Source organism: Parasteatoda tepidariorum, chromosome 7 (genome assembly GCF_043381705.1).
Source record: "Parasteatoda tepidariorum isolate YZ-2023 chromosome 7, CAS_Ptep_4.0, whole genome shotgun sequence".
In the NCBI taxonomy this organism is placed as follows: domain Eukaryota; kingdom Metazoa; phylum Arthropoda; class Arachnida; order Araneae; family Theridiidae; genus Parasteatoda; species Parasteatoda tepidariorum.
The window spans coordinates 19,250,636-19,272,902 of record NC_092210.1 but is presented as its reverse complement, the minus strand read 5'-3'; the positions used below and the strand labels follow the sequence as shown (position 1 = coordinate 19,272,902).

At 29.2% G+C, this 22,267-nt stretch overlaps 1 protein-coding gene across 1 annotated transcript in view; it reads right to left on the bottom strand.

Annotated features, from left to right (window-relative positions):
- Positions 1-10,844: 10,844 nt before the first annotated feature.
- LOC107436768 (protein C1orf43 homolog) overlaps positions 10,845-22,267 on the bottom strand; it is a gene marked incomplete in the record, with an annotated part of 23,126 nt that continues 11,703 nt past the window's right edge. The window contains 4 exon segments of the mRNA XM_043047575.2: positions 10,845-13,534; positions 16,097-16,155; positions 18,896-19,059; positions 20,241-20,291. Coding sequence (XP_042903509.1) covers positions 13,366-13,534; positions 16,097-16,155; positions 18,896-19,059; positions 20,241-20,291 — 443 coding nt within the window.

Here is a 22,267-nt window from a genome sequence, read left to right as displayed (position 1 = left end):
TTATAATAATAATCAGCCTAAATAAGAGAGACTTATTCAAACATTTTCCTGGATAAATGATAAATGTGTCAGATTTCTTTCTTTTTTTTCTTTTTGTTATCATCTGCTAAACATTGAAAAGATACTTTAAAACATGTTTAGGGTCATTCATCAAGTCAAAAGTCTCGACGGAGGGCGAGGCTCTGTCGTTCGTTGATTACTTCAGTCAAAGTGTCATTTGATTCGAACGAACTCGTTGTCCCTGCAATTTAACTTGGTAAATAAAGAGAAAATAGTGATCTCATCTCACGCACACTTTTTATTGCCATGTCACTCACGCAGTGGGGACACCTAGATAACTTTTCCCCATTATCACTTTACGGTGGGGAAAAATGTTACATGCAGTACATCTTCCTGATTTATAGTACCATTTTTGTGTTCTGAACACAAAAGTCTCTTTACTTTTTGTAATAATGATTTTAATTGATTTTGTGTGATGCATATTTCGCTTACAAAATACTTTCCGAAACTAATATATAATTTTGATGAAAAAAGCCTATTATGATCATATTATTTAACACATCTGCAGACTGGTCAATACTGGTAAAGAATTTCTTGAAAGCAATTGCCGAAATAAAAGAAAGTTTAAATTACATGGAGTCAACACAAAAACAGAATATAAATCGCAAACCAAGATAACATCTGATATTGAACTTTAATGCTACAAACCTATTGTCGGAAGAATGCATCTTCAGCCATTCGACTTCGAAGTTAATTTTCAATAATTTCATATCTAATAAAAATAGAATATCAGATTCTTTTCTGGATTACTAACTGTGGCATTTTTGATTCAATTACTGCGCTAAGAATCAAATAAGTGGTAAAAAAAAAATACTCTTCTAGTATTTTGGTCAAATAACATTAAGTTGTGTTTTAAGAAGCCAAGATTGTTCATCACCGTTATTGTAGTTTCTATACATACATATCTTCGTCAAGTTCGTTTATTTGTTATTTCAGACGTTTTGTTATTCAGACGACTAAGATCTACAAATTAAAGAACGTCATGATGTCCAGAAGATCACCCTATCACGACAGCTTAAATGATATAGATAGGATTATTAAATTGGAAGTCATTAACGATTTGATATTCTTGACTTATTTTTTTTTCTATACTCATTCTACAAAACTCAAAACTAAATTAACTGTAATGTTTCATCGACTAAAAAAATTTAAGTACAATAAAACCGTATATAAATCCTTAAACGCTTCCTTTCAGATTTTTTTTTCTCTATAATACTAAAACCTACAGAAAATGTCAAGACACGTGAGAGAGAACTATATCCTGACAACTTAATCAATGTACATAGAGCAAAAAAATAAACAGACCACCCTAAATAACTTTTGATCTTAATGATCGGATCTTCACATTCCAGGACTCAATTTAAATGGTTTAAAAATACGATTTTTTTTTCAAAAACTATTCCACCGATTTCGCTCAAATTTTGTATTTTGCCTTTTAAAATTGCATTCTATAAAATGACGTAAAAATTTGTATACCTTACAATTTAAAATTTTCTCGACTATTAAAATAATAAATATTTACTAATTACATACTATATATTTTGCGTATATCTTTGGATAAACGAATTTTATAAATGTGTACAAAAGCTTTTCTATTCACTTAGAAAGTTTTCGAGATATGGTACGCAAAAAGCAAAATTAGCATAAAGGGATCCAAACTTTCGAAAGCTCTCCTGATCAAACTATGGGAACCGTATTTCCCTGATTGCACTGCCCCCTGTAGTTCGAGGGTCAGAAATCCAATCCGTCGGGAAAAAAAGGGATGTTTATTCAGACAAAATATGTTTTTGTGTCTGATTTCGTAACTTAAAATATCGTCGCCGCAAATTAATTAGCATATCTAAAGTAACCCTTTCGAACTATTAAGATTAAGTCCTGAAATGTGAAGATCTGATATTAGATCAAAAGTTATTCAGGGTGGTTCGTTCTTTACTTTGCACACTGTACCTAGAATCATCAAATTGGGCATCAATATCGATTTTTCTTTTCTTTCACTCTTTCTATAAATCTCTTAAATTTAAATTGATGGTTCAATTTTTGATTGCCAAAGAAATTTGAATGAAATAAAACTACACATCTAACACGCATAGTGTAATCTTTAAACATTTTCGGATTTTTTTTTCTACCATAATAAAACCTACGAAAAACGTCAAGACACATGGAAGATCATATTATAATGAGAACTTAAGTAATATACATAGAATTCTTAAATTGGATATCATTTACGGCTTGACTTTATTTTTACTCTTTTTACGAAACTTAAAAATTAAATTACTGGTATATTTTTAGATCGATAAAAAATTTGAGTATAATAAAACTGAATATATATATAACATGTATAGTGTAATCCTTAAACATTTTTTTTCTATGATACTAAAACCGACAAAACGTCACGATACATAGAAGATTACCCTATCGTGACAACTTTTCTCGCGTTAAAATATGTTTATACTCCTCTGTAGCAAACAAACTTCACTTTGGCCTCACTTTCGTTTACTCCTATAAACTGAACTTAATTTGCTAGAGTGGTATGGATACATAATGAATTATCCCCAATAAATAAATGTCACCCATCAGGTCGCTGCATAACTGTAACCATCATGCCTTCCGTGTCATGCCTCCCGTGCTGCCCTCTAATGAAAGACAATCACAATTTCCAGCTTCATGGAAAATGTTATTCAAACATGTATAACGTAAAAAACAGAGTCAACAATCAGTAGGCCCTTTATTTAGATAACGTTTTTTGTAATATTCGCTCCTTTTACGCTATATCTTTAAGCGTCAGTTTAATTTTGCACGCTACAATTACAGTTTGTTTATGATTTTGATCCCTCGGATAACGGTTACTCTTAGTTACGTCAAGGTGTGGTTGAAGAGTGTTATGCACTTAATTATATTCAATACGATAGCTCAATATATTATCTATTTTTTTTATCTCTATAAAACCGTATATATCATTACGTTTTGCAGTTTTTTGATCGATATATTAACGTTTTTTAGTATAGGAAGAGAATTAACTACATTTCATTTTTAGTGGTTTTCTAATTTAACTTTTGGGAATACGTTAGCTCATTTTTTACAGATTTTTAAACATTTAATTTTTTATTTTATTTTTAAAGTCTCCGATAAAAACAATTATTTAACGAATTAATATATTGTCCTTTATTTATTTTGTTGATACATATCGTGCAATTATAATACGTTTTTATTACTTTTATTTTATTACTTATGTCACGATTTGTTAGAAATGAATAATTTATTTTGACGGTTAATCGAAAACTGTTTTACACGTAATTAATCTAAAGTAATTTTACGAATTTATTTAAAAAAATATTTGTTTTATAATGATTTAATGTTTACTCTTTTTTATGAACGGTAAATTTAAAACTTGTGTATTGAATTTTATGATATCGATGTTTTATGGTAAAATATTTACGATTAAAAAGCCAAAGGACGTTAATACTTATTATTTTTTTCAAACTTAAGATACTTTTTCTTGTTAACTGAATATTTATTCTCGTTTTAAGGGGAAACAATCTTAGAAATTTAATAGAAAAAAGTATTTTATTCCAGTAAAAATAACGTTTAAAAAAAAACTGCCCCACATAATGTAATTTAGTTTTGGGCATTCCTCAAATACATAGTGAAAACAATAACTTTAAAAGCAGATAATTTTGATTCGATTGATATTTATGTTATATGCACTAAATATTCCCTAGTCATGCCATTTACTTTATTATTTACATAAAACTAACACTATAATAGCTTTTTTTTTTATTAAATTTTACTACATCGATTTATCTTAAACAATAAATTTATGAGGAAAAATATTGGCTTTGCGTATGTTACATAATTTAAAGATTCTTTTATTAGATGTAAGAAAATATCTTTTTGTTGCAGAAATATTTCATAAAAATATAAGAAAACGCTTGAAAATTATTTTATTTTTGGATAAATCAGTTTAAAGTGCATACTTTAATGTATGTCTATTTAAATAATAGCGATGTTTTGAAGGTTGCTTTATTGGATCCGTATCGAAAAACTTAAATGTTTTTTTTTTTTTTTTTAAAGAAAAACATTTTCATACAGTGAGATATAACTAGTGCTGCCATTATTAAATAGCCGTCATATTTAACTCTTTCAAGACAATTTTTTTTTCTTTTCCTATAAAAAGATAAATTACGACTTTATTAGATCAAATAAGGTAAAATGAACAATATTGTGCCAAACTACAACAAAAAAAATAACCAATTGGGCCTTTGGGGACTGGGACATTTGCGTCCCACAAGTTTTCATCCCACTGGTGTTTTTATTTGCGGGACATATAAGTCCCGGTAATGCCAACAGGGTTTAACTTTATACTCTTATTTTTATTTGTTGCAAACATCTAGACATTATTAAAACATATTACATTGGTTATAAAAAATATTTTTAAGGTACATATTTTTAAAAGACTTTTGTGATAATTTTGCCAATTACTGTAACTATATAGAGTTAAAAAAAATTTACTCAAAAATGTTTAATTGCGAATTTCAACTTTATTGCTGTCAGAGCTGAGAGTTCAAATCCTATCTTTTGAGAATTGGGTACTAGCAACTCCAAATGAATCGACAAATGCCACGATTTACCAACGATAATATCATTTGCAGGTATCCAATTGTCGTGTTATAGAATCAAATTAGAAACCATTTAATTTGAAGATCAAAGGTGATAATGTTAACTCAAGAAAATAAAACTTTAAAATAATTGAGCTCAAATTTTTAATTCCAGCAACAAAAAAAATTTCTTTTTACTGTTGACTTCATTTTCCCCCCTTAAAATAGAAAATCAAATTTCATCATTTTTTAAAATAAATTTGTTCTAATTTCAACGAATACTTGACCACGGGCCGTGGTGGCTCAGGGGTTAGAGCTTTCACCTCCCACTGAGATGAACCGGATTCAAATCCCAGTCATGGCTGGTCGATACAAATTCCGCACCCGGTTCACACCGACCACAGTGATGACGTAAAATACCCTCAGTGGTAGGGTTAGAGTCTCCTTGCCATCAGGCTAACCATGGGAGATTTTCGTGGTTTTCTTCTCTATGTAACGCAATTCCACCAAAAAATCCTCCACGAGGGCGAATTTCCCCCCAATACTTGCTCCAGGAGTTCCCTTGTCTTCTGGATTAGGTTCAAAATTACAAGGATGCGGAGTTAAGCATTAGTAGTCGTAAGCTTGAAATTGGGTCAGCTGTTCAACAATGGTTATAAAATAAAATAAAAATACTTGACCGCAAACTTAACATGATACTGCAACATTTTAGGTGGTTCTGTGGTAAGAAAGAAAACTTAAAAAATTGTTTTAATGACGTTACAATTCAACAAATCAAATTTCTTTCCTCAACTTGCTGAACGATAACATTACAATTAATAATAAACTCTGATTCAAATTTCCTGCTATATGTAATAACTTTCCAATCCAGCTGATTTCAACTGTATTTTTTGTATATTATGTAGAATACATACTACTAAAGTAAACAAACCCTGAACTTTGGTCCCATCATGTTATGACGTATGTGTTATGAGGCCAGCTGAAATGCATCACATTTCTTTCGTGAATGCTATGCTCCTTGAGTATTAATAACATCTTAATTTTCGATCCAAAATATTCTTCTTTTTTTTAACTTCTAAAGTAAGATACGTAGCTGGAAACTTTAACATAGCTAACTTTCTATTTACATGTCATAATAAAGAGACTCGTGTTAACAATTTTTGCTGTTCTTTAATGTGCCCACCAGCATTGTGTACAACTCAATGTGCTAGTCATAGATTACTTTTAGTAGCACCTGCTTGGTTTATAGTTCAAATGAAGCGGTCGTCAGCCTGAAATATGTCGGGAATAATTCTGACGCAAATGCTATGAAATGTTTTCGACACCTTAACTCAAACTCACGAGTGCCTAAGTCTAGAGAGTATATGTAGCTAAAGGAAATGCATTCCCTAGCAATTTCTTCTTCACTGATAATTCGTGGTTGCAACGCTCGAAGTGTTGACATGAATAGAGTTCTGCTCGGCGTTAACTGTATTCCCATTTTGATCACCAATAGAACGACTTAGCCGATGCATGTCTGCCACATTTTCACATTTCTAGCTGAAAAATTTCACCAATTATCTTGCCACTGTTCTAGAAGATAATGTAGATTCCCCGCAAGCTTCTTGAAGACCTTCATGACACTGTCCACGATCTCTGGCACATTAAATTTTAATCCAACTCCATTGTTCTTGCTTCGAAACTGTCATAAGGCTCTGCTTTACACATCAATGCATATGCGCGTGATGTTGATGTGAGAGTTCATTAGCTCCTAGTCTGCGGTAAGGTAGATATATGACTAATGCTCAATTGCTCAAATTAGAATCCTCGCAATTAGAATTCTACTCACGGCTCACACCGAGCACAATGCTGACGTAAAATGTCCTCAGTGGTAGAAGGTTCATCGGTCCGAATCCCTTTGCTGTTGTTGTTCATTTACGTCGCACTAGAGCTACACAATGGGCTATTGGCGACGGTCTGGGAAACATCCCTGAGGATGATCCGAAGACATGCCATCGCAATTTTGATCCTCTGCAGAGGGGATGGCACCCCCGCTTCGGTAGCCCGACGACCTGCACGCGAAGTCGAGCACTTTACGGTAGCACAGTTTAACGAGGACCAATACCGCACACCCTCGGTCCCTACGCACACTGATCCAAGTGGTCACCCACCCGCACACTGACCGCAACCAGTGATGCTTGACTTCGGTGATCTGCTGGGAACCGTGTCTTAACGATCAGTCCACTGCGGGACAGAATCCCTTTGCAGTTGCAATTCATGGGAAGTTTTCAAAGTTGTTCTCTACGTGGAACGTATGTGCAGGTTAGTTCCATCAAAAAGTCCTCTACGAAGGCTTGTTGTCTCAATGCTAGAGGAAAGGGTTTTCTTGTCTTTTGGATTGAATTCAAAATTACAAAGCGACAAAGCTGAACTTTGATAGTCTATTGATGAAGTTGATACGGAGTTGAACATTAATAAATATTGATAGTCAAAAATAAGTCGCCAGTTATAGAATAACGTGTGGTATAAGCGACATCGTTCGATTCTGTTGCATGTTTTTTTTTTCAGTACTGCTACCCCCATAACAGATTTAGCAGCCCCTTTCAGAAAATGTACTAAACATGTTTCCCCTGCCAAAAAGACGTTTAAGTATTTGAGTACCAGCTATTATTCTCTACAGATTACGAACGGACATGCTTCGTTCGAAAAGCTTTCGGTTTAGTTTACGGAAAGAGAAATTTACGGTCAAGAGGCATTACCATAAAATTAAGGGACCGGTCATACTCTGTTCATAACACTCAACCAGTTTAAGTTCCAACTCTCATATTCAGAATAGTGATTAGAGGATAATCTGTATTGAAGGGTTAATATTTTTGATCAACAAAAATTTGCAAAATTTCCAACCAAATTACTGTTTTATAATTTAAATTTGAAAAAAATAGTGATTGTCTTGTAAAAGTTTAAAAATAAAAAATACATAATAAATGATAATCCTATAATGAATAAAAGATTTATTTGCATTTCAAATCTTCGTTTAGTATTACAGCTATGAAAAAGAAATCAACTTCCAATAAACCATTTTACATTAATTAAAGTATTACATAAATACATTCGATTAAAATGCACATGTAACAAAAATGACTAGTTTAATGATATAAACAATGCATATTTACAATTAATAAAAAGAAATAGTTCATTTCCTCAATGAAGTGGAACTTTTCATAACAATATTCTTTTATATATTTATATATATTATGACGATATAAATAACTGGTTATTATTTTCATTCCTAAATTCTTACACTTCTAAGCATTTAGAGCTATAAACATACGACAAAACCCTTTTTACACATTCTTTTTATATCATTCAAGACACAGATATTTTAATTTATGTAATAAATATAAGATTTTTTTTTTACATATGCGTTAAGACATAATTATTATTCCACAATAGAAACAACACAAATCTGTCAGTTTCACTTCAGAATGAAGCAACATTACACAAATAAATATATATTCTTGTAAAGAATACAAAATATAATCATCACACCACGTTTCTTTACATAGATTTTTCAGAAACATCACACATATGCAATATTCCCTAAACATAAAATAGTAGGGGGGGGGAACATTTCAAGCAATTTTTAGTATTTAAGAGGTAAAAGACTGTCGAATTCTCTCTTTTTTTCATGAAATAAAATGTACTAACTCACCCTACTTTTATAGCTGTGATAGTTGTATTTGACAAGAAGTCTTGGCAATTTCTAATTTTATTTGATTTGAGGAAGTCACAGATTAGACTTAAATCATGTGTTCAAATTTTGAAACTTAGTACGAAACAAAAAATCAGTTAAATTACTTCAGTTTTTTAAATTGAAATTAAATTATAAGACTAAAATATCACAATTTATTACAAACAAGAAAATATCACAGAAACACAATACATCTAAAACAAATAGCTAATAGCAAGAGATTCCTTAAAAGGTTGTACGAGAAATATTAAAACAAAAGCAACATTCCTTAACATAACTCAATACATCTTATACATGTAATATTTATAGATATATAATAAACAAAAAAATCTTCATATTTATGAATGCTAAACATCCTTCATTAGATCTAAACGATTTTCAAAATTGAATCTTTTAGTAATAGAAAGCTTTGAAATGTATATAACTTATATTTGAAAACATATTTGATTGATAAGTACTACTAAAAAAAATATAATATAATAGCAAACCTTTTAATACTCAAATAAATAATTATCATATAAATAAATTAAATTCCGATAAGATTAATATATTTTTTAATTTAATGAGTAATTGCACCATCTAATGTATGAAAAATAAGATTTAAAAAATCATATAATAAGCTAATAATAAATGTATTATAAGAGGCATAATTTTCAAAATGTTTTATTGAAATGTTAGAAAAAATTAATGATTGATTGATTTGATGTAGTAAGTAATAAGATATGAAGAAAAAAATTGAAGAGTCATAAAAGTTTTAAAAAAAAAGAAGAAATATTGAATAAACTTCATTATCCTACTTTAGAATGATATTTTAGAAAACTTATATNATATATATATATACAGGTACAGGGCAAAATAATAGGAACACCTGCACATAGTACCACTATGCACAGGTGTTCCTATTATTTTGTCCTATACCTGTGTATATATATAAACATGTAACGTTTGCAGTCATGGACCTGTCATTCCGTGAAATGTCTCGATTTAGGGAAAACTTAGTCATTGTAATTGGTTTATTAAGTAGATGGCGCGATTCTCACAAAGAGTAAAGGGAATAATGTCTTACTTTTAATAAATGCATGCTTGAGCCAAAAATAGATTTAAGAACAGGATGTGAATTTAAAAGTGTGAGAAAGTGTTTCGATTAGAATAATAAATTATGGAAAGGATTTACAGAAAAGAAATAACATAAAAAGATTAATTGAAGCTTTTTATGTTACATATAAATATATTTATAGGAAATTTTTTGTTATTTGGCCCAGGTCTCTAAATATTTTCTGTTAGTTTTGATGTCCTGTAATTTGCACTATAAACTAATTCATTAACTAATTCACCACTTTTACAGTTTATCACTTTAACAATAAATAAGTTTTTGACAGCAAATTAAGACATTGATGAATAAATATTAATTAACAGAGTTTGAGATTATAACACATACTATGCATAAATTTGATACATATAACTCTCCCATTAATTCATAAGAAGGTTTTAGGCTTGCCTCACCTCAACAAACGAGAAAATCAGTAATCAAAGTTTAATTATTTGACTTTGTCTAGATATATTTCATGACTATAATTATCCATAGTTTTAAAACATAAACAACAGTGTATTAAAATTTAAATTTTGTCTAAAAAGATTATAAACACAATAATAAAAATATTTTTAAAAATTGTTGAAATGGACAATATTTCTGATACAGCTTTTGTGCATATTTTATAACAGTATAAAAATTCTTGTTGAGATAAAAGCTTAATAAAATTGTTATAATATGATACTTTTAGTTGAATAAAGTATGTGTGAATACTTTCATGATCTTTTACAGCATTTGCATACAGTTGCTTTGAAGAAAAAAATTTCTACCTTTGTTCTAATTTTATGCTTAGTTTAAACATTTGATGAATAAAAAATAAAACGAAGGAAGAATCAAACATAACTTCAGAGGGCTAATATTTTCCATAAATGATACCAGGGTTGAAAAGAAGTCAGCTTTTTCTAAAAAAAAAAAGGCAAAATTGGCTGGTTTTTATTCAAAAGTTTTTATTTGCCTTAATCTCCTATTTAAAAACCCAGACTTTATTTGCTTTTTAATATTTTATATTTTATAATTCAAAATCAACATACACATATTTACAATAATTTTATTAATGACTATTCAGTAAAATAATAAGTAAAATATGTTGTATTAATTCTACTTTCATTTAAGAGCAGTTATTCCATAAATTGATTAAATGTTATTATTTTTAATGATGTAATTGCTACTCCAAATTTGCTTCAAAACCAGAAATTTTTGTCTGAAATTGTTTTATATCTATTTTAATCATGTTTTAATTCATCCTAACTGACGCCTGGTGGCGGAATAGTAGCGTTTCTTGCCACAGGTCCTGGGTTCGATCCTCCAACCAGGCAAGGTTGACTTAGCCTTTCATCCCTTCAGTGGGTCAATCGAACAAGTACCAAGCATACTTAGGAACTAAACATTTTCACGCTTGGCTGACAACCCTGCCGGAACATCTGCTCCTTCAATCCAGTGCCCAAGGTTAAGAAAACTGAGATGGGCACAATAGGTCTTGGCCCCTTTTGGACTGTCGTGATACCGAGTTTAGTTTTAAGTGTACTTTAAATTGATTCAGAATAATTAATTTTTAAAACTATACTAAATCTTTTATAAGTTGGGCATTTTCTATAAAACTGTGCATGATTTATATGAAATTATTATTGTATTTTGTTTAAAAAATTGGATAATTAATAATTATAATTTACTTTGTATTACTCATATACTTATGCTGCGTTAAATGAGTTGGTTTTATATTTTAGTTAATTGTAGTTTTGAGTAGTTTAAAATTAGTATTCCATTGTTAAAGCTGTTGCTTCAAACTGTTTTAAAAGTGCAAAGTTAATGTACCAAATTGTTCCCAACATACAATCACATCGATGTAGTAATTAATTAACAGCTTTATATATTTTTTACAATATAAAAGTTTTTGCAAAACATTAGTTCTGATAAAAGAAAGCTTTTCTTAAACTTAGCCGGTCTGTTTCAGGTGGTTTAAGCCAAGAAAAAGAAACAAGCAGCCTTCTTTGGCCTGGCTAAAATCCAGCAACCCAGAATGATACTCTAATTAACGCTACAGTAAATTACATCAAAATATTTAACATTTTTAAAACCTAATTCACTTATCAATGAAATAAACTGTTTTTCCCAAAAGAGAAATTCATCTAAAAGAAAATGGTCTTTAAAACTATAAATCATTCTGCTGAAACTTGCAAATCACAATCAATGTTATCATCTGATCATAGAGATAAACACATCTGAAGTATAATATAAAAGGGAAAAAAAATTTAAATTTAAAATCCAAAATATAAAGCATGAGAATATAAATGTATATGACTTTTACAACTTATAAACTGAAACAAACTATTTTTTAAACATTTGTTTTGCATTTTTAAATTTAGTCTAAAATCTTTTCATGCAATTTTACATGAATTAAGTTTTAAAAAGTTATCAGAATCTTTCAACTAAGAAGGTTGTTTTATAAACAAGTTATGCAACTTTAAAATTTATTTTTCACACATTATAATAACTGTTAGATTTAATTTTAAATGTTTTACAATACTAGTCTATTGAAGCATACAGAAAAACCTGCTTGTTACGCAGGGAAGCAAAAACTAACTGAACTAAGCTGAAAGTTAACTGATTAGAGACTCAATATGTATCACTTGAAAATAGTATAATTATAGTGTTGATACTCATATTTTTACGCATAATGTCATAATATAAATAAAAATTACTTGGTAATTAAAACATACTTTATTTTAAATGGCAAGAAAATTTATTAGAGTATTCAAGTTACATTTCATTTACATTAAACTTAAATGAATTTGAAGTATTTATCAATATATATATATATTTTAAAAATGGTTATGATGTTTTATTTTAAACATTCAATTTTTATTTGAATACTTTTAATTATTTACGTCTTTACAAATAAGGATGTTTTAAAAAGATATAAAACAAGTTAAAATAAAATTTTAACGTTTTTTTAAGGAAAAAGAAGTGTCTTAAAAAGTGGAGATAGTTTCATTCACATTACAATTACATAATATTACAATTTAAATTAAATAATTATCCTTGTAATATAAACATATTTTAAGAGTTTTTTTTACAGGTGTAGCCATTCGAGGCCAATAAGTTCCGTAGTAGAATCTGAGCTGAGAAAAATTTATTACTTCCTACTTATATTTGGCTCATCAGTTATTTCCTTATTATAAGTTTATCAACAAAAAACATGTAGATAACATTGAAACAGAATTTTAATAAGCATAATTGTGCAAATAATACCATGCTTCAAATCAAATTTTTAAAATAAGTATAAGCTGCTTTTTATCCTTTTTATTTAATAAGTAACTTATAATTAGTAAAATCTTTGTATTGGATTTGAAAGATATCCGTTATGAAATTGCAACAAGACTTTAAGAAAAAAACTGTCAATTATTTGAAGAATATCTAACACTTATAATTAAATGATAATCTTCATTAAAAATGTTTTATTTTAAATATTTTTTAAATACATAAAAATGCTCACAAGATTTAATGATAAAAAAAAACATTTTAGCCATTGTCAAAAATTAAATATATCTAACAGTTTAAATTATAGTTTCTCAAGCAAAAATTCCTTCATTATCAACACTCAAACCAATCACTCATCCTCTTTAGAACTCTATGTAGAACCCTTAACAAAGAAGATAAATTACACCACATGGAACTATAAAATTTTTAAGATTAGAAGGTCCAAGGCACATACATATAGAGAGGAGAAAGAATCACTTGGGTCTTTTGTAAAAGATCTCACTATCAAACGTAACAATTTATAAATATGAATTTAGTTATAAATACTATGCTGAAATATATAAAAAACACATAATACAATTGAAAGATTCAAACCATATAAAACATTCACAACCATGCAAAGCATTTGAGACTTAGACAGATGTCTCATAAGTTGCTTTTTTGTCCTCAACAGTAGATTCCACCTGCAGGCAACTAGGCACAGCTGGGACTTTACCATTAGTAAAATGTCTGGATGAGTCATGAGAAGACGAAGCTGTTCTGCTCACGTTCTGTTGTCTGTTGGAGGTTCTAGTTGATATGCTACAACAAAGAATTTATTAGCACCGGGTGTCTTAAAACTGACCTTCCATTTGAAAAATCATTTAAATTAAGAGAGAGAAATTTATGTTAACTCCTTCCTTCTCGCTCCCGTGCAAATGACGGGGTGAGGTTTCGTTCTCTATCTCTCGTTCCCGTGATATTTCCGGGCTGTAGTGTTCAGTAGTAACGCACCAATAAGAATAAAACTAATTCATTTCTTTTGCCCGGAAAACATTTAATTTCTCATTTTACACAACAGATGGCAGTACCAGGATATTTTTCCACCATCAAGAGAATGCAAAGTTTTTTGCTCCAGAAGAGATGAAAACAATAAGAGATGTAGGAAGGAAACTCGGTACTACTGTCCAGATTGTGACGTTGGCCTCTGTATCTCATGCTTTGAAATTTATTACACAAGAAAAAATTACTAAACTGTATTTATTTTATATGTAAGTTTAATAAAATTCGTCTTTAATGTTTAAAACACATATTTTTTAAATTTTACTTGCTTGCTGGGAAACCAACATTAAGTCATAGTAATCCAGAATGTCAGCTTTTCCTAAAAATTTAATTTTTCAAATTTCAACGAAAAACAAATCAAAAATTAAAAATGAATATATATATTGTTCATACACATATTTTTATATAATTTTCATTGATAAAAAAATAGGCACTTTTATGACCGTTTTCTTGAAAATTAACCAATCGTTAAGGGGTTAAGAAAACAATTGAATTTATTGACATCAAATTTTAAAATAAGTTGCAAATTTTGTTAACTGGCGCCTCTATCTGCACTTTAATGAACACAAAAATAACAGTTGAATTTGCAAGCAGACTCTCCCATATGTATAAAGACTCATGGATAGAATTAGACTGAAATTTCGATAATTTACACACTAATAATATACAAACAGTGACAAATAACACTAATTATAATAAGATATTTGTGATGTTGCTACATCACATGTAAGCCAGCAATTCAAAATTCAGAAACTTAAATGAGATAATTTTTTTTCTTAGTTGTAACACTAACTTCTTTAAAATTTATTAACTGAATTTGTTTAGTGAATTGTCAAGTCCTGTTGGCTGCCTCATCGTGGCGAGGGGGTGACCCTGAGTAGAACGGGCGATGTACGTCTGGAGTTTTACTCCTGGAAGGGTCACCCATTGCGAGAAGGCCGTTCCATTACACTCAGCTAAAGTCAACAGGTGAAGAAGCCAAGTCAGACTTCGGCCAGCATGGTGCTCCAGTCATAGGATTTCAGAAGCTGCATTATTACCCCAACCATGAATTTCAGGCCTTGTTCTGACTCTCATATTGCCTCGATTGTCACGCAAGATCGCGTTTGTGGCTTTGGAAGCGGACCATGCTGGAAAAATATACTACCTTCCTCAAGTACTTCCAATGGAACTCTGAAAATCCTTCAATGTAACATCAATGGGGTCTCAACCATAGAGTTGAAATACTGGGTAGAGAGAGTAGAATAACCCCCGACCCGTGGACAAGATAAAGTCACGTGACTGTAGCCCAAACTTGCCGTTCACTGAGACCGCTTCGATTCCCGTCCATTCGTTTAGCATTGCGATCGTCTGATGCAATTAACTGTCTGTCTTTTTAATTCAGAAATAAGAATGGTACAAAAGTCCTGAGCATTTTGCTGCACGGAGAAGTTTTCTAGGGACTGTCCGATAACTTTTTACAAGAAAGGGCGACATTTTTTTTCACTTTTTCTATTTTAAAATTGATTTTAAAATTTTTCCGATACTCAGTCATGCTCTGATAATCATGTTTTATTTGCTTTAATAATCAATTACGCTCGTTTTTGCTCACTTTTTTTGCATTTAACATAAGTTTTTATTGTTTCTTAAACTTTAAACTTATAATGTTTAAGTATATTTCAATATATATTCTATTTTTAGCTGAAATAGCTGCAAAGCTTTGTTGGCTTCCTTGGCGAGATACTTTAGCGCCAAGGAACAGTTGAGTAAACTTTCGGTTTTGTTTTAGTTCTCTTTAAATGTCGATATCATTTCTGTATATTCTGAAGATTNATTTCGTTATCCCAAGCATAACTTGCATTTAACATGCAATTTCTAATAAACATCATTGCATTTTAACCATGATCCCATTTTTACTCCTTTAGCTTATATTTAAATTTTAAAATATCAATTATCTTTATCTTACCTGTAACTGACCTAAGGGTATCTTCACTCCATGTGCGTTAAAGAGTAAAAATGTCATTGTGATTCAAATGCAATAAACTAAATAATTAAGTTAATAAATTTCAAAAAGTTAAAATTAAGACTAAAAATAAAAGAAACTCATTAAAGTAGCTGGATTTAAAATTGTTGGCTTGGCTTACATGTGATGTAACATCATAATATTATTTGCTGTTGAGACATGCACTGCACATCAAAAAATTACAGATGATTAGAAAAACAATTAAATAAAAACAAAGGTACATAGAAATGTATGATTTGTTGCACTTTGCTTTAAATATTTAAAATAAATGCTTTTCTTAAGAAATTATATAAATACATAAACATTTATTAAAAATATACCTTTGCTGTATCTGTGACATCAGTTCTGTAAATTGTATAAAATCTTCTTTGTTAAATTCCTGAATAGAAGAATATACATTTGATAAATATGCATAAAAATACACCGGCAAAATATATCCAGAAAAACTCCTATTTTCTTCATTATAAAGTTGGTCATTCAAAATAAACTATACAAATTCAAAATTAATTTTACTTTAAAAAAAATCTAAAATATCAGTCATGAATGAATGTTTTGCATACTGAATATCATGTAAGGCAGATGGAAAATTTAGTTTATTTTATAACATTATAGAAACTATAAAGAGCAAAATCCAAATCACCATCTAAAATTGATGTGCTTGAGCTTTATCTAAGGGAAAGTAACACAAGTTTTTCCTTATTACATGTCACCTCTCACGCAAATAAAGAAACATTAGTTACAATAAATCTATTAAATAGGTCAAGGGATTACTCGTGTTTTCAAGCTTAGTTTAGGGAAAAACTTCAAATTGTTAGCTTTGCATTTTTAATCTAAATTTAGAACTAAAATAGTAGACGTAAGTTACTAACTATGGAAATGGGTTTTGTTTTGAAGAATGAATTAAAATTAAGAATTTAGACAAAGAAATAACATAAAAAGTTTTGTTAAAACTTTTTATGATGCATACATATCAAGAATAAATTAAGATGCAAAATAAAAACAAAAACTTTCTATTTATCAAAACAAATTTTAATTATTACAAAAAAAGGGAGGGAGAAAGATTATTGTGATTAGATATAACAGAGAGGGAACATTGACCAAATTGAATAAGAACAAAATATTTAGTCTTAGAGCAATACGACTAAACTTAATAAAATTAGTCAGGTAAACTGCTACATTTGTAAAAGGAAAAGTAAGGCTAGTTTTCAAAAATGTTTATTTATTATAATCTAAAGTTATCTTTTAAGCAAACTGATACAATACTTTCCTAAGAATTATTTTCCAAAATGTTTTCACGTGAAATGTAACTATTAAAATGAAAGATGGTAAATGTTATTTTTTGATACGGTAGACAATTTGAATTTTATTATAAATGAAGATCTAAAAACAATTCGTTATTGGTTATTTGATAGTGGTTTCAATCTTAACATCGGTAAAACTAAGAACATGATTTTTTATCTAAAGCAAAATCTTATTGAAAACTTGAAAATAATATACCACAAGACTACTTGTAAATTAAATTTAGCAAAAATTTGCAAACCCCTTGAAAAAATTAATTCAAAAAAGTATTGTAGGCTATATATTGATTAAAATCTTAAATGAAAATCTCATGTTAACCAGGAGTCAAATAGGTTAAGGCTGTAAATTTATCATTTAAAATATAAAGTTAGCATAAATTTTTTTGCAGTCCTTTATTACTTGTGAGTTAATTCGCAAATAAATTATGGTCTTAACGATTTGGGAATGTTATTATACAAATAGTAAAAGACTCGATATACTTCAAAAGAAATTTATGAAGCATATATAATACAATAAATACATATTTCAAATCTTTAAACATTCTTACGATTTATCACCTTTTTTTTGATAAAATCTTTCTACATTTTTAAATTAACCCAAATGTGCAAAAAAAAAATGAAAATATATTAACCCACGGAGAACATAAATCAAAAAACTGATCTCTCACAAAAATATACTGTATAAGAACTTCAGTTATTTAGCTCCCAAACTCTTCAATAGTATTTCCACCAATATGCAAAATGCTCCTAACAAAAACTCATTCATATAGAAATTAAAGCAACTTTTATTTACTAACCCAGGTACCCTAAATATTTTTTTGTTTCTTCATTCTCTTATAAATAATAATAATAAAGGTTGTGCATAATTTAATAGTTATTTGCTTTCACTTTGATATATACTTCTTTTCTATTTTCTCTAAATAACATACTATTTATTAGAGAAACTTATTTAAAAAAATTTATAAATATGGTACTTCTTTTTTAATTTATAATACTTTTTCTCTACATTATGGTTTAGGTTCCTATATAATTTTTCCAAGCATGCTCTTGTTTTGTATTATTAAAATTCTATCATATAACTACATACAGGGTGGATTAAATTAGATTGGCAGTTTTTAAAAATTTATAATTGGAAAACTATTAAATTTAAGAAAACTAATATTGAACCAAAATCATGTGATAGGACATAAATATTTTTCTGCCAGAATTCATCTTTAGCTTAATAAATTGAAAGCAGATGTCAATGCTAATAATAAACCTCTATACTTAAGAAAAACAATTGAATTTTACAACCTGAGTTTTCAATGAAGGTAAATCACAGTAATACACTTTGGAAAAATCCACCATTGGCCACACTCACATTATTATCTGAAGACAAAATTGGCATATAAACAAAAGTGTAGAAGAGACTTACAGCTCCAGATACAGGAAAAATTTTGAACTTAAACTAGGAAAACTGGGTGAAAAGATTTAGACCATGTTACATGAATCCACTGCAAGATTTTATTTTTCTTTTCATCTCAACTATTTTCCTGATAAATTTTTGAAAATTATCAAATCCTGTACATATATTGAAGAATATACAACACAATATGCATTTTAATAAAACAAACTTCCAAACAAATTTCAGCCATCTTAATTTTATTTCTTTAGGTCAAATAGAGGAAATAAAATTTTGGGTTGAAACTTAAAAAATATATGACAACTGAATCATGACTTATTTACAACACAATATATAATTGGGTATACAATTACACATTTAAATTCAACTATGAGCACATAAATTTATTTTTCAAAATAACACTATACAGTAATTCTTACCATGGGTTCATGCCTGGCTATCTCAAATAAATCACAGTACTTCTGAATGGTAGCAATTTCTAACTGACCAAAAAGGCCACTTTGAAAAAGTCGAACTAGGAAAACCCTATAATCTTGATTATACGGGCGAATACGAGATGGGTCGGCAGACAATATTGCAGCATCTGTTGTATAAAAATAAAAATATTAATGGATAAAGTGAAAGCTATAATATATTACAAACTTACTTTTGAAATAAGTTACAGGTAATAGTGTGCATTGTAAGCCCTAATTTGAAAAGAATCAAGGGTTTAATAAAAAAACTGCTTAATAAATGACAATTTAAAGCTAAAAATCCAATATAAAATTTCGTTATCCCAAACATAACTTGCATTTAACATGCAATTTCTAATAAACATCAGGAGAATATTTTATTAAATTAATGAAAATTTCATTCCCTTAGAAAGGATTTAAAAATCCTTATCTTCAATCGTTAAAATATTCTATGTTAAAGTAAAACATTCCCGCAACAGTTGTGGACAAAGGGGATCATGCCTCCATGATCCCCCTAACTGTAAGGCACCAAAATTTCTTAATCAATGACATAATTGCAGCAATGTGGTCAGCATTGTGCACAGGACGCTTTTACTTCCCAAACAAGCTACTATTAGTCGATCTGAAGCTGGATGGGCTACTACTGAAGCTGGAGTCACTACTGGGGATCGAACCCCAGTTCTTCACAATTACAGTTTAATGCCTTAACCACTGAGCTATTGCAGTTACTTTACATATATGATAAAACTCTATGTAGATCAATGAAAAACAACAATGCAAGGTTCATCATCTGTTTTTCTCGTCACAAGCAGGAAATTTTTTTTTTTTTAGGTTTACGTACTTTTGAAGCCTACATTTTTGGGCTTATAATGTACATACATGTAAATAAAGAAATAACTAAAATAATCTAGATATTACATTTGATAGTAACAAAACAAATTGTAATGACATAATTTTTGATAACAAGCAAGTTGAACAAAAAGAATTTGCCTCTTTTTTATCTAATTCAGTAGGATAAATTTTAACGTGATGGGTATAATTTAAATAGTCTTTTCTAATATTTGCTCAAACATGATCGTCTTTGCACTGGGTGGAATCAGTCAAACATAACATTTGAAATTTAACACAAAACATAACAGCCTGGTTTGATTTGTAATGGGAATATTTTTTTTTTAATGTTTATCATTTATTAGTCTCAAAATTAAAAGCACCAATACACCTAGTCAAATACCAATGAATTTTAAATGTCATACACTAAAAATTACTTAAGATAAAAAGACTAAAGTAATTGTGTACAAGCTTTCAAATTTACCTAAAGTAGAAATTGAATCTAAAGCTTTCATTCTATATATGTGGACAGGTCCTGAAAATTAAAGAAATACATATTCAGAAAAAATTTCAAAGCCATAAACAAATTAAGCACATAGTTTTCACATTAATAAATGAAAAATAAATAAAATATACAGAAGTTCATTGTTTAAAAAAAAGGCACACACTGTATAATTTTTCATCTAATAATCAGAATCAGCTTTTTATGCACTCACATATTACAATTTTAATAATTTATGAGGAATTGAACTTAAATTCACTAAACTGTTTAGCGAAAATAATATTTTTAGTTATAAAATCAAATACAAAAATGTACAATCTCTGAATAAACATATGGTATATTTCAGTGTTTAAGTCTATATTTTAAACCACGAAAATTTTACAAAAATCAGGAAATCGACTCGGTGACACAAGTGAAAAAGCTGGACATTCATGGATCATGAAAAAGTGATGCATTACAAACAATGAATAACATATGTAATGAATAATAGATATGATTGACAATGAATGATAGATATGAATGACTCTATATGAATTAATCGCTTTCAAAAATTATTTTTAATATGGTAAAAGACAGTTTTGCATTTTCTCTTATCATATTTTCTTTACATATAAAGGTTTTTTTAGAAATGATAAATTTTATTACTTTCAGAAAAAATTAAAAATAAGTAAACTTACTATCAATTTTTCAAGAGTGTTTCAAGACAACATTACACTCTTGAGTAAACTATTAGAACCATATTCTTTGAAATGTAATTACCTTCTTATTTCAGAGGGGAAAAATCCAATCCAAAAAATATATGTTTAATCAGAGGCAGTGCATTTTCATATCTGATTTAATGTCTTAATAAACTGATAGTTTGCAACGCTTAAAGATTTTCCTATCCCTGTTGTTTTAATTGTCAAAAAAATCAGTATTGTCTCCTGTTAATTATAGAAAAAGTTCTATATCAAAGAGAAATAGTCATATCAGTTAGCCTAATTGGCTAATACTCAATAAAAATATTGTAAAACAAGTTAATTGTTACATATAAACATCCAAGCATTGAGTACTGAAATTTCCTAGCTAAGCACTAATTTTCCATTGAATTATATAGGTTAAATTATTTTTCAGGCAAGAAAGATAGAACAAATGTGCAGATGATTCATTGGGTATATTCAAACTCATTAAGAAAGCCAATTACTGACAGGCTTAACATAACTGTCAATTTATGAATGAGGGATGCAAACTGTTTATACTTTGCAAATAGACCTACTGGGCTTCATCAACTTACTATTTGTCTAGGCAGTTGATTGGATCTCAGAATTTTAGCATATAGTAGTAGGAATAATTTTTGAGAATCTTAAAGGAATATTAAATTAATTATTGCAAAAGTTTAAATGTGAATTGAAATTTTTTCAATATATATATATATACATATATATGTGTGTGTGTATACATACAGTACAGAACCATTTATCCGGGACCCAGAAAACCGGGAAATCAGAAAACCGGGAAAAATTTCGCTTCGTTTTCCCGCCATTTTGAACTGGAAGGATGGAGAAAAAATGCGGAAGTGTTACTCATTTTTGAAGTTTAGTAGGAAAAAGGGTGGGTGGGGGGAGTCATATGTCAAGAGAAAACTTGATTATTTCTTCTGTAACCTTGAAGTTCTTTAGGACGGGAAGGGGCCGGAAAAGGGGAAACTTTTTACTTTCATCCCTGCATTCCCAAGAATTTGTGGTTTTCAGATAAGCTACCGTCAATCAAAAAGGGAGTGGCATGCTGTTTTCGTTTTCTCTTTGATTTATGTGGGGGGCGGGGAACAAGCATTGCACACGAATATCGTTGAATAGAAGGTGAAAGAGAAATAAAAAGAAAAATATATCCCTATACATTACTAAGTAAAGAAAAAAAAATCTGAAATGGGAGTACAAATTGGAATACGAAAACGATTAAAATTGTACGACAAATTTTAGTTCAATAATAAAGTAAGAATATAGTTAAGTTGATCATTTAAAAAAAGATTA